At 48.1% G+C, this 13043-nt stretch overlaps 1 protein-coding gene across 1 annotated transcript; it reads left to right on the forward strand.

Moving 5' to 3' along the window:
• Window positions 1-10481: 10481 nt before the first annotated feature.
• On the forward strand, window positions 10482-12417 carry LOC140494826 (protein S100-A2-like). The gene is made up of 3 exons (XM_072594482.1): window positions 10482-10605; window positions 11461-11636; window positions 12146-12417. The coding sequence occupies exons 2-3, from the start codon at window positions 11490-11492 to the stop codon at window positions 12296-12298; spliced, it is 300 nt and encodes a 99-aa protein (XP_072450583.1). The 5' UTR covers window positions 10482-10605; window positions 11461-11489; the 3' UTR covers window positions 12299-12417.
• The last annotated feature ends 626 nt before the right edge of the window (window positions 12418-13043 follow it).

Raw genomic sequence — 13043 nt, forward strand, 5'->3', positions numbered from 1 at the left:
TGGAAAAGGGCAATGTTAGTGAGAACACAGAGAGACAGAGATACAAGATTAGATGGGATTGAGGTTGACAGAGAGGAGACTTTAGCAATTTTGGAAGATCTGAAAATAGATAAGACTCCTGGGCTGGATGGGATTTATCCTCAGATTCTCTGGGAAGCCAGGGAGGAGATTGCAGAGCCTTTGGCTTTGACCTTTATGTCGTCATTGTCTACAGGAATAGTGCCAGAAGACTGGAGGATAGCAAATGTTGTTCCCTTGTTTAAGGGAAGTCGGGATAATCCTAGTAATTATAGACCAGTGAGCCGTACTTCAGTTGTGGGTAAGGTGTTGGAAAAGGTTATAAAAGATAGGATTTATAATCATCTGGAAAGGAATAATTTGATTAGGGATAGTCACCACAGTTTTGTGAAGAGAAGGTCATTCCTCACTAACATTGAGCTCTTTGAGAAGGTGACCAAACAGGTGGATGAAGGTAAACTGGTTGATGCGGTGTATATGGACCTCAGTAAGGAGTTTGATAAGGTTCCACATAGAAGGCTATTGCACAAAATAAGGAGTATTGGGATTGAGGGTGATTTAGTGGTTTGGATCAGAAATTGGCGAGCTGAAAGAAATTGGTTGATGGAAATGTTCATCCTGAGCTCAGTTACCAGTGGTGTGCCGCAAGGATCTGTTTTGGGGCCACTGCTGTTTGTCATTTTTATAAATGATTTGGTTGTGGATGTAGAAGGGTGGTTTAGTAAATTTGCAGATGACACTAAGGGCAGTAGATTTGTGGATAATGCCAAAGAATGTTGCAGGTTTTAGAGAGACATAGATGCAGAGCTGGGCTGAGAAGTGGCAAATGGAGTTTAATGCCGAAAAGTGAGGTAGTTCACTTCAGAAGAAGTAACAGGAATGCAGAGTACTGGGCTAATGGTAAAATTCTTGGCAGTGTAGATGAACAGAGAAATCTCTGTCCAGGTGCATAAATCCCTGAAAGTTGTCACCCAGGTCGATAGGGTTGTTATGAAGGCATGTGGTGTGTTGGAGTTTATTGGTAGGGGGATTGAGTTTCTGAGCCATGAGGTCATGCTTCAGCTGTACAAGACACTGGTTCGGCCACACCTGGAGTATTGCGTACAGTTCTGGTCACTGCATTATAGGAAGGATGTGGAAGCTTTGGAAAGGGTGCAGAGGAGATTTACCAGGATGTTGCCTGGTATGGAGGGAAGGTTTTACAAGGAAAGACTGAGGGACTTGAGGTTGTTTTTGTTAGAGAGAAGAAGGTTGAGAGGTGACTTAATAGGGACATATAAGATAATCAGAGGGTTAGACAGGGTGGACAGGGAGAGCCTTTTCCCTCAGATGGTGATGGCTAACACGAGGGGACATAGCTTTAAATTGAGGGGTGATAGATTTAGGACAGCTCTCAGGGGTAGTTTCTTTCCTCAGAGAGTGGTAGGGGCGTGGAATGGCCCGCCCACAACAGAATTAGACTCGCCGATGTTAAGGACATTTAAATGGGCATTAGACATACATATGGATAATAATGGAACGGTGTAGGTTAGATGGGCATCAGATTAATTTCACAGGTTGGCACAACATCGAGGGCTGAAGGGCCTGTGCTGCGCTGTAATGTTCTATGTTCTATGTTCTATGGTGACCAGAGATGGATGCAGACGTAGCTGTGTTGGCAGGACAGTGCCGAGAGTGCCAATAAGGACAGAAATTACTGCTGGCACTGCCCCCACATTCATGGGAATGGCCGGGTAAACCCTGGACCCGGTCACATGATGATTATACTGGCCTTTGATAGGCTCAATTTTCCTGGTCACTGTGGGTGCCCACTCAGTGACTGGTCATGCATAGAGTTCACTCAACAAATTCAGGGATGACGATTGAGAAGCTGAGAGTGTAGTTGGTGATAGAGTGTCTCCCGGAAGTATTGTTCATGGACAATGGGAGGTCATTTCCCAGCACGGAGTTCAAGTAATTACGAAAGTCCAATGGCATTTGGCACGTTCGGATAGATCCATACCATCCATCATCCAACAGTCTGGGAGAAACAGTGGTCTATACGCTGAAGGCAGGCTTGGTGGAGGGGGTGGGGCTTGAAGTGGGCAGGGCTTGGTGGAGGGGGTGGGGCTTGAAGTGGGCAGGGCTTGGTGGAGGGGGTGGGGCTTGAAGTGGGCAGGGCTTGGTGGAGGGGGTGAAATGGCAGCAGGATTGCCAATGCTGGCTCATGTTTCCTCCAAACATTCCCAGGCTTTGGGTTGAATTGCCTGAGGCTGTGCAGTGAACAGGGAACATTGTGAGGTGCCCCTCCCCAGCCAGTTCCCCGTTAGGAATGTTAGCGATGAAGCTGCCACATCCACTGGCTGCAGGTCATCACTTGCCTTGAGCAGACAGGATCAATGTCTTAAATAAAGAGAAAATGGTGGGAACACTCAAGATCAGAGTCAAGGAGGTATCAGTACAAAGAAAAACAGGACAGTTAACACCTCACAGCACCAGAGTCCCAGGTTCGATTCCACCCTCAAGTGACTGACTGTGTGGAGTTTGCACATTCTCCCCGTGTCTGTGTGGGTTTCCTCCGGGAGCTCTGGTTTACTCCCACAGTCCAAAGATGTGCAGGTCAGGTGAATTGGCCATGGTGAATGTGAGGTTATGGGGCTGGGCCTGAATTGGATGCTCTTTGAGGGTGAGTGCAGACTCAATAGGCAGAATGGCCTTTCTCCACACTGTAGGGATTCAATGTTTACAAGTGAATGAGAGGAGCAATACTTCCCCTGATGCATTGTTACTGTGTGTGTGTGTCTGTGTGTGAGAGTGTGTGTGTGTGTCTGTGTGTGAGAGTGTGTCTGTGTGTGTCTGCCTCTGTGTGTGAGAATGTGTATGTGTCTGTGTGAGAGAGAGTGTGTGTGTGAGAGAGAGAGTGTGTCTGTGTGTGTGTGTATGTGAGAGAGAGTGTGTCTGCGTGTGTGTGAGAGGGTGTGTCTGTGTGTGTGTGAGAGGGTGTGTCTGTGTGTGTGTGTGAGAGAGGGTGTGTCTGTGTGTGTGTCTGTGTCTATGTGTGTGTGTGTGTGTGTGTGTGAGAGAGAGTGTGACTGTGTGTGAGAGAGAGAGTGTGACTGTGTGTGTCTGTGTGCGAGAGTGTGTCTGTGTGTGTGAGAGAGAGAGACTGTGTGTGTGAGAAAGAGTGTGTGTGTGTGTGGCTGTGTCTATGTGTGTGTGAGAGAGAGAGTGTGACTGTGTGTGTGTGAGAGAGAGTATGACTGTGTGCGTCTATGTGCGAGAGTGTGTCTGTGTGTGTGTGAGAGAGAGACTGTGTGTGTGAGAGAGAGTGTGTCTGTGTATATGTGACAGTGTGTGTGAGTTTGTGTGAGAGAGTGTGTCTGTGTATGGGTGAGAGAGTGCTTTGTGTGGGAGAGAGAGAGTGCATGTGTATGTGTCTGTGAGAGAATGTATCTGTGTGTGTCTGTGTGAGAGAGTGTGTCTGTGTGTGTGTCTGTGTGACTGTGTATGTGTGTGTCTGTGTGTGTCTGTGTGACTGTGTATGTGTGTCTGTGTGAGAGTGTGACTGTGTGTGTGAGAGAGTGTGTCTGTGTGAGTGTGAGTGTGTGTGAGAGAATGTATCTGTGTGTGTCTGTGTGAGAGAGTGTGTGTATGTGAGAGAGAGTGTGTCTGTGTGTGTGTGTCTGTGTGACTGTGTATGTGTGTGTGAGAGTGTGTCTGTGTGAGAGTGTGACTGTGTGTGTGAGAGAGTGTGTCTGTGTGAGTGTGAGTGTGTGTGAGAGAATGTATCTGAGTGTGTCTGTGTGAGAGTGTGTCTGTGTGTGTGAGAGAGTGTGTGTGTGAGAGAGAATGTGTGTCTGTGTGTGTGTGAGAGAGAGTGTGTCTGAGTGTGAGAGAGAGAGAGTGTGTCTGTGTGTGTGTGAGAGAGAGTGCGTCTGTGTGAGAGAGTGTGACTGTGTCTGTGTCTGTGTGTGTGAGAGTGTCTGTCTGTGTATGTGAGAGTGTGTCTGTGTGTGGGTGAGAGAGTGTGACTGTGTGTGTCTGTTTCTGTGTGTGAGAGAGAGTGTCTGTGTGAGTGAGAGAGAGCGTGTCTGTGTGTGTCTGTGTGAGAGAGTGAGAGTGTGTCTGTGTGAGTGAGAGAGTGTGTCTGTGTGTGTGTGAGAGAGAGCATGTCTGTGTGTGTCTGTGTGTGAGAGTGTGTGTGTGTGAGAGAGAGTGTGTCTGTGTGAGAAAGTGTGTCTGTGTGTGAGAATGTGTCTGTGTGAGAGAGAGAGAGAGTGTGTCGGTGTTTGAGTGTGTGAGAGAGTGTGTCTGTGTGAGAGAGTGTGACTGTGTGTGTCTGTGTGTGTGTGAGAGAGTGTGACTGTATGTGTGTGTCTGTGTGTGTGTGAGAGAGTGTGTCTGTCTGTGTATGTGAGTGTGTGATTGTGTGTCTGTGTGTGTGTCTGTTTCTGTGTGTGAGAGTGTGTCTGTGTGTGTCTTTCTGTGTGTGTGAGAGTGTGTGTGAGTGTGAGAGAGTGTCTGTGTGAGTGTGAGAGAGAGTGTCTGTGTGTGAAAGAGCGTGTCTGTGTGTGAGAGAGAGCGTGTCTGTGTGAGAGAATGAGAGTGTGTCTGTGTGTGTGTCTGTGTGAGAGAGTGTGTCTGTGTGTATCTGTGAGAGAGGGTGTGTCTGTCTCTGTGTGAGTGTGTGTGTCTGTGTGAGAGAATGTATCTGTGTGTGTGTCTGTGTGAGAAAGTGTATCTGTGTGTGAGTGTGTCTGTGTGTGTGTGAGAGTGTGTGATTGTGTGTGTGTCTGTGTGTCTGTTTCTGTGTGTGAGAGAGTGTGTCTGTGTGTGTGTCTGTTTCTGTGTGTGTGTGAGAGAGTGTGTCAGTGTGTCTTGCTGTGTGAGAGAGTGTGTCTGTATGAGTGTGAGAGATAGTGTCTTTGTGTGTCTTTCTGTGTGTGTGAGAGAGTGTCTGTGTGTGTGAGAGTGTGTGTCTGTGTGTGAGAGAGGGCGTGTCTGTGTGTGTCTGTGTAAGAGAGTGAGAGTGTGTCTGTGTGAGTTTGTGTGTGTAAGAGAGAGTGTGTCTGTCTTTCTGTGAGAGTGTGTGTGTATGAGAGAGAGTGTGTTTGTGTGTGTTTATGTGTGTGTGTCTGTGTGAGAAAGTGTGTCTGTGTGTGTGCAAGAGAGAGAGTGTGTATTTGTGTGTGAGAGAGAGAGGTTGTGTGTGTGTGAGAGAGCGTGCCTGTGTGTGAGAGAGAGCGTGTCTGTGTGAGAGAGTGTGTGTCTGTGTGTGTGTGTGAGAGAGTGAGAGTGTGTGTGAGAGAGAGTGTGTGTGTGTCTATCTGTGGGTGTCTGTGTGAGTGAGTGTGAGTGTGTGTGAGAGAGAGTGTGTCTGTGTGTGTGTCTGTGTCTGTGTGTGTGTGTGAGAGAGAGTGTGTCTGTCTGTGTGTGAGAGAGTGTGACCGTGTGTGTGTCTGTTTCTGTGTGTGTGTTTGAGAGAGTTTTTCTGTGTGTGTGAGAGTTTGTGTGTCTGTGTCTGTTTCTGTGTGTGAGTGTGTCTGTGTGTATCTGTGTGAGTGTATGTGTCTGTGTGAATGTGAGTGAGTGTGTGTGTCTGTGTGTGTGTGAGAGAGAGAGAGTGTGTGTCTGTGTGTGTGAGAGACAGTGTGTTTGTGTGTGTGTGTGTGTGAGAGAGAGTGTGTCTGTGTGAGAGAGCGTGTCTGTGTGAGAGAGAGAGAGTGTGTCTGTGTGAGAGAGTGTGTGTCTGTGTGTGTGTGAGAGAGTGTGTCTGTGTGAGAGAGTGTGTCTGTGTGTGAGAGAGAGTGTGTCTGTGTGTGTGTGTGAGAGAGAGTGTGTCTGTGTGAGAGTGTGACTGTGTGTATGAGAGTGTGACTGTGTGTGTGTGTCTGTGTGTGTGTGTGTTTCTGTGTGTGAGAGAGTGTGTCTGTGTGTGAGAGAGAGAGTGTGTCTGTGTGTGTGAGTGTGACTGTGTGAGAGTGTGTCTGTGTGAGAGAGTGTGTGTGTGAGAGTATGTCTGTGTGTCTGTGTGAGAGTGTGTGTGTGAGAGAGTGTGTCTGTGTGTGTGAGAGTGTGTCTGTGTGAGAGAGTGTGTGTCTGACAGAGAGAGTGTCTGTGTGTGTGAGTGTGTGTGTGTGTGAGTGAGAGAGAGTGTGTGAGCGAGTGTGATGTGTGTGTCTGTGTGTGTGTGTGAGAGGGTGTGTCTGTGTGTGACTTACTGTGTGTGTGAGTGTGTGTGAGAGAGTGTGCCTGTGTGTGAGAGAGAGAGTGTGTCTGTGTATATGTCTGTGTCTGTGTGTGTGAGAGAGAGAGTGTGTCTGCGTGTGTGTGAGAGAGTGTGTGTGTGAGCGAGAGTGTGTCTGTGTGAGAGAGTGTGACTATGTGTGTCTGTGTGAGTGAGTGTGTCTGTGTGTATGAGAGAGTGTGACTGTGTGTGTGCCTGTGTGTGTGTGTGGATGCGGGTGTGTGGGTGGGTGTAGGTGTGTGGGTGTTTGTGTGTGTGGGGGTGTGTGTGTGTGTGGGTGTGTGTGTGGTTGTGTGGGAGTGTGTGTGTGAGAGAGTGTGTGTTGTGTGAGAGAGAGTGTGACTGTGTGTGTCTGTGTAAGAGAGTGTGACTGTGTGTGTCTGTGTGAGAGAGTGTGTCTGTGTGTATGAGAGAGTGTGACTGTGTGTGTGCCTGTGTGTGTGTGTGGATGCGGGTGTGTGGGTGGGTGTAGGTGTGTGGGTGTTTGTGTGTGTGTGGGTGTGGTTGTGTGTGTGTGTGTATGTGGGTGTGTGTGTAGTTGTGTGGGAGTGTGTGTCTGTGTGTGTGAGAGTGTGCCTGTGTGTATGAGACAGTGTGACTGTGTGGGTGTGCGCATGGGTATGTGTGTGCGCGTGGGTGTGTATGTGTGGGAGGGTGTGTGTGGGTGTGTGTGTGGTTGTGTGGGTGTGTGTGTGGGTGTTTGTGTGTGTGGTGTGGGTGGAGGTGTGTGTGGTTGTGTGCGTGTGCGTGTGGGGGTGTGGGTGTGTGTGTGGGTGTGTGGGTGTGTGTGTGTGCCTGTGGATAGGTGTGTGTGTGTGTGTGAGTGGGTGGGGGTGTGGGTGTGGGTGTGTGGGGATGTGGGCGTGGGGGTGTGTGTGGGTGGGAGTGGGGAGTGTGAGGTTGTGTGTGTGTGGGTGTATGTGTGTGTGTGGTGTGGGTGGGAGTAGGGGGTGTGTGGTTGTGTGTGTGTGGGTCTGTGTGTGCGATTGTGTGTGGGAGGGTGTGGGTGTGTGTGTGTGCGTGGGTGAGTGTGTGGGTGTGTGGGTGTGCGTGTGGGTGTGTGTGCATGGGTGCGCGTGTGTGAGGGTACGTGTGTGTTGGTGTGTGTGTGGGTGGGTGTATGTGTGTGGTTGTGTGTGTGGGTGCGTGTATGTGTGTGTGGTTGTGTGTGTGGGTGGGTGTATGTGTGTGTGTGGGAGTATGTGTGGATGGGTGTGGGTGTGTGTGTGGGTGTGGGTGTGGGTGTGGTTGTGTGTGCATGTGTGTGGGGCTGTGTGTTTGTGGGTGCACGTGTGTGTGCGCGTGTGTGTGGGTGTGTGTTTGTGAGTGTGCGTGTATGTGTGTGTTTGTGGGTGTGTGTGTGTGCGTGTGTGGGTCTGCGTGGGTGTGCGTGTTTGTCTGTTGTGTGTGTGTGTGAGAGTGTGTCTGAGTGTATGAGAGAGTGTGACTGTGTATGTGTGGGTGTGTGTGTATGTGTGGTGTGTGCGGGTGTGTGTGGGGGCGTGGGTGTGTGTGTGTGGGGTGTGCGTGGGAGTGTGTGGGTGTGTGTGTGTGGTTGTGTGGGGGTGTTGTGTGTGCGTGTGTATGTGTGTGGGTGTGTGTGTGGGTGGGGGTGTGCGTGGGGGTGTGTGTGGGTGTGTGTGGATGTATGTGTGGGTGGAGGTGTGTGTGGGGGTGTGTGTGCGGTTTTGTGGGTTTGTGTGTGGTTGTGTGGGAGTGTGTGTGGGGTTGTGTGTGTGGGTGTGTGTGTGTGCATGTGGGTGTTTGTGTGTGGTGTGGGTGGAGGTGTGTGTGGCTGTGTCTGTGTGCGTGGTTGTGTGTGCGTGTGGGCGTGTGCATGTGGGTGTGGGAGTGGGTGTGTGTAGGGATGTGGGTGTGTGGGTGTGTGTGTGTGGTTGTGGATGGGTGTGTGTGTGTGGGTGTATGTTTGTGGGTGTGGGTGTGTGGGGGTGTGTGTGTGTGTGTGTATTTGTGGGTGTGCGTGCGTGTGTGCAGGTGTGGGTGGATGTGTGTGTGCAGGTTTGGGTGGGTGTGCGTGGGTGTGCGTGTGTGTGGGTGTGTGTGCGCCTGTGTGGGTGGGTGTGTGGGTGTGTGTGTGCGTGTGTGTGTATTTGTGTGTGTGTGGGGGGGCTGTGGGTGCGTGTGTGTGGGTGGGTGTGTGTGGGGATGTGTGTGTGGGTGTGTATGGGTGTGTGGGTGTGGGTGTGTGTGTGGGGGGTGTGGGAGAGGGTAGGTGTGTGTGGGTGGGTGTGTGTGTGTGTGTGTGTGTGTGTGGGTGTGTGTGGGGGTGGGTGTGTGTGGGTGTGTGTGTGTGTGTGTGTGGGTGTGGGTGTGAGTGTGTGGGTGTGTGTGTGTGTGTGGGGATGTGGGTGTGTGTGTGTGTGGGTGTGGGTGTGAGTGTGTGTGTGTGTGTGTGGGGGTGGGTGTGTGTGTGTGTGTGGGTGTGTGGGGGTGGGAGTTACGTGGAGAGCATGTATTTTGATTGGGCACTCTGCACATTTTGAGGAAGTGCAGTCACAGAGGAAATGGGTGAGTGTTGGTCAGAGGGAGACAGGCCTGTGGTTTGGAAAACCCCAGAGTACACTTTACTCAAGATCAATCTCTCTGTGTTGGAAGTCAGTGAATATTACCAGATATTGAATTGTGACGGGTACAGACAGACAGTGTTACCCCCTCTGTGGGGGCAGGGTCAGGGCAGGACCCCCTGAACAGTAAGGGCCAACAGTCAGAGGTCATGGTTCACACTGGGACCAATAACATTGGGAAAAGCTGGGCTGAGGTGCTGCAACAAGAACTTTGGGAGCTAAGTAACAATTTTAAAAAATCAAGCATTGTAATCTGTGGATTCCTGCTGGTGCAATGTGGCAGTGGGTATAGGAAAAGGCAGATGGAATGGATGGATATAAGGAGGGAGGGCTTTCAACTCCTCAATCATCGGGATTACTTCTGCTGGGATCTGCTGGGAGCGGTGTCCTTGTGAGAGGCTGAGTGGGCTGGGGAGGGAGTGATGTTGATGAGGGTTTAAATGAAATTGGCTGAGATTGTGATACAGAAGAATGGTATAGCAACAGTCTGATACCCAAACAAGTTCAGAAAAACAATCTCAGGCAGAGTGAGTCCCATCAGATTAAGGCATAAATGGACAGAACCAGGGTGACACTGGATCCAACACATCGGCCGATTAAGGGAGGGCAGTTCAGGGCATTTGTTAGTTTGTGGGGATGTGATATGGTGACTGTTATGGAGACATGGTCGAGGGAGGGGCAAGACTGGGAGCTGTAGCATCTTCAGGCAAGATATGGAATGGGGCGTCTGTGGGAGGGGAGGGAGCCATGTGTATAAAAGAGGGGGTGGTGTCACAAAATTCATCAAGGCAGGGAGGTTGAGACGAGATTTGAGGAAACATCTTTTCACTTGGAGTGGTGAGCATCTGGAACTCACTGCCTGTGAGAGTGGGAGAGATTGGAACCCTCAAGGCACTGAAGAACTATTTAGATGGAGTTTTGAGCTGCAGTGGGATTGCAGCAGATGTACGGTTAATGATGAGTGTGAACATGAAGGGCCGAAGGGCCTCTTTCTGCGCTGTAACACTTTATGATTTTAAGACCACCTGCAAGTTTCCCTCTAAACCACTCACCATCCTGACTTGGAAATATATCACTGTTCCTTCACTGTCACTGGTTAATATCCTGGAAGTCCCTCCCTAAGGGTATTGTGGTTCAAGAAGGCAGCTCACCCCCACCTTCTCAAGGGGCAACTAGGGACTGACTTGGTGGAGGCTGGTACAATTGCAACATTTAAGAGGCATTTGGATGGGTATATGAATAGGAAGGGTTTGGAGGGATATGGGCCGGGTGCTGGCAGGTGGAACTAGATTGGGTTGGGATATCAGGTCAGCATGGACGGGTTGGGCCGAAGGGTCTGTTTCCATGCTGTACATCTCTATGACTCTATGACTGGATTCAGCCAGCAATACCTACACCCCTGAGCAATCTTTTTTAAACTAGCAAACTGGAGTGTGTTCTTGTGCAAATCACTAACAACAGTGAGAGATTGATTTAGTTGGGTGTTGTAGTTTGGAGATGATTGAGAAATGTATTGTCTGTAATCCCTTAAAGAAATGATTCATTCCACAAACATTTCATGTTTGGGAAGGGCCAATGGGGCTGGAACAAAGGAAACTGCACCCTGCTCTTGCAACAGCCAATAGGATTCTGGATCAGGGCAATACCTCCATTTGTTGGGTTTTGATTGGGGAAAGCTGCATGAAATCATTGAGCTGGGTGCGGTGCTGCGAACTACTTTATAAAAGTTGTGTTTGTACTTTGTAATTTGTAGTTTGTGGGAATCTGCAGATTGTGGTAAGATAGAGAGAAGTGGCTGGCAGTCTGAGCTTTAGGGAAGCTTGTAAAATAGAATGTTGAAGGTTTTATCTGAAGGGGAATGGTTCAAGTTTTATTAAACTTTTTAAGAAGTCTGGAAAATAATAGATTTTATCAAGTGAATATTTCTGAATGTTGCTGTTGTTTTTGCAACTTTGATATTTGTTTTACTGGGATGTGGGTTTGTTGTATTTTAATTAAGTCAGCTGCAATGTTTCGAACCTCCCGATTATTATATGCTCATTCCTTAGCTAAATGTCAAATTTTTGTTTTTCTCCCAGTGAAAGATGCTGATGGGTTTGTGTGTTTGTTGCTTAATCACTTTCCTTCCTTTTTTTTAATAAGATGGTCCAAAAGTCTTGAACTCTGTGGCCTGGAGTCATTGGACCTTTCTCAAATGCTGCAGTTTCCTGATGGAAACGTTCCTGATGGAGACAGTTAATAATAGTCCATTTGGAATTGGATATTTGGCCCAGAATGGAATGTGTTATGTGGTGATCGGAATTTTGCTGAACTGTGTGCAGGGAGTAATCCCACAGAGTGAGAAGTGCTCTCATTTAGTGTCTCTGTGGAACAACAGTAACAAATTGGTCCATTTGATGTTACTGTGGTACCTCAAATGGGCCTTCTCTCTAGTTCAGTTTGCACAATGCCAGGGTGCCTCTGATTACCTGCTGTGGGTAAGCTGTTTCCGACTCGCTGTGTTCAGTTTGAGAGTTCTGTTCAGTTTATATTTAAAGTGAACAGAAATTGATGCAGCCTGTTTCTGTGATTGTATGGTAAGTGCTCTAATGGTGGTTCTTGTTTAACTCTGAACTTTGTGTCTCTCTTTAGCTGGTAAACTTGATTGATCTGTTGCTATCATGTCTGGCTGTACTGATCTGGAAGCATGTATGCTGACACTGATAACTACCTTCCAAAAATATGCAGGAACGGATAATGACGGCAGTACACTCTCCAAACCTGAATTGAAACAACTGTTGGAAAGCCAGCTACCGAATTTTATCCCGGTAAATGTTTGAAATCTTACTTCTGGCAATCTGTTATTTTAACCTATAATTGACTGACTTTGAGTGAGAAGTTGAAATGGTTGATAATATGGATTGGTTTTTAAAAATCTGCTGGGTTAGTTAAAATTTTAAGGAGGTCTCCATCTTTTATACTTTGAATTGCTTTAATAAAGTGCTGGAGAAACTCTGCAGGTCTGGTGGTGTCTCTGGAGAGAAACACGAAAGGTTTTTCCATTTTTTAAAAAAAGTTTTTGCTTGGGTTCTCTCTGGAAATGTTGCCAGACGCTAAATTTCTCCAGAGTTTTCCTTTTTATCTCTAGTGCTTGGGGAAGGAGGGGGCGTCAGATCCTGTTTTGCTGCTTCACCACCCCCTCTCCCTGCCTGTGCCCCAACCTTCTCAACTTCAAACCCACTTCTTTCCCACCCTGCCTAGTGACTTGCTCTCTTTAATGACAAACTGAGTCTGAGCCTCCTATATTTTAAAACCTCCAACTCCTCTGATCCCACAGAAAGATGAAAAATGCAAACAGACCTTCATGGACACTCTGGACCGCAGTGGTGATGAGAAAGTGGACTTTATGGAGTACGTAACAGCACTGGCCTGTATGACTACCATCTGCCATGATGTCTTTACCAAATGTGTACAGCAATCATCAAAATGAAATGATTTTTAAGAATGCTGGGAAACTCTGTCTCTCGACAGTGAGATGTTTTGAAGCTTTTACTGACCTTCTCTATTCTGCTAAATGTCAATTAAAAAGGATTCATTGACCAAAGTCAACCTTGTGTCAATCTTTTCTTTTTTCTTTACGTTCAGTTTGAGATTCTGATCTTGGTTTTAGGGGATGGTGGGCAGGAGGAGTTTATGCTTGGGGAGGTGGGAAGGGAGGTTTAATTCCACTGTAATATTCTGCCAAGGGGAGCTATAGTTTCCTATTGTGGGTTGATGCCTCTAACATACAGGAGGGAAATTATGAATGAGGTGTTACATTGTTTCCTGTTCCAGATGAAATCCCGAATGCATCACTTTATCCACCCACCTCCGGAATAAGCCAAAGGATCTCTGTTATGGCCAACCAACCACTTCACCCTCTTTTCCCCTGTCCCCCCACCACCCCACCCCACACAACAAGGCTTTAACGTTTAAACTTTTAAACCAGGCTTGCTTGTATTGATTGAGTTTTTTCTTACTGAGCCAAAAAAGAATAACACCGATTAGGGATAACAAGCCAAGAAAAACTCGTATGGGTCCGTCTCCAAGTTCCATGATGGGATACATCGGCCAATGTAAGGCTACAATCCAAAGTGTTAGTGGGAGTTGAGTGGCTGGTTTCAAATCTGCTGAAAGGCTTTTGTCTTGTTTCAGTCCAACTGTGGCTTTCCTTCCACGGTGTACAACAAATTGAA

Source organism: Chiloscyllium punctatum, chromosome 24 (genome assembly GCF_047496795.1).
Source record: "Chiloscyllium punctatum isolate Juve2018m chromosome 24, sChiPun1.3, whole genome shotgun sequence".
Lineage (NCBI taxonomy): Eukaryota > Metazoa > Chordata > Chondrichthyes > Orectolobiformes > Hemiscylliidae > Chiloscyllium > Chiloscyllium punctatum.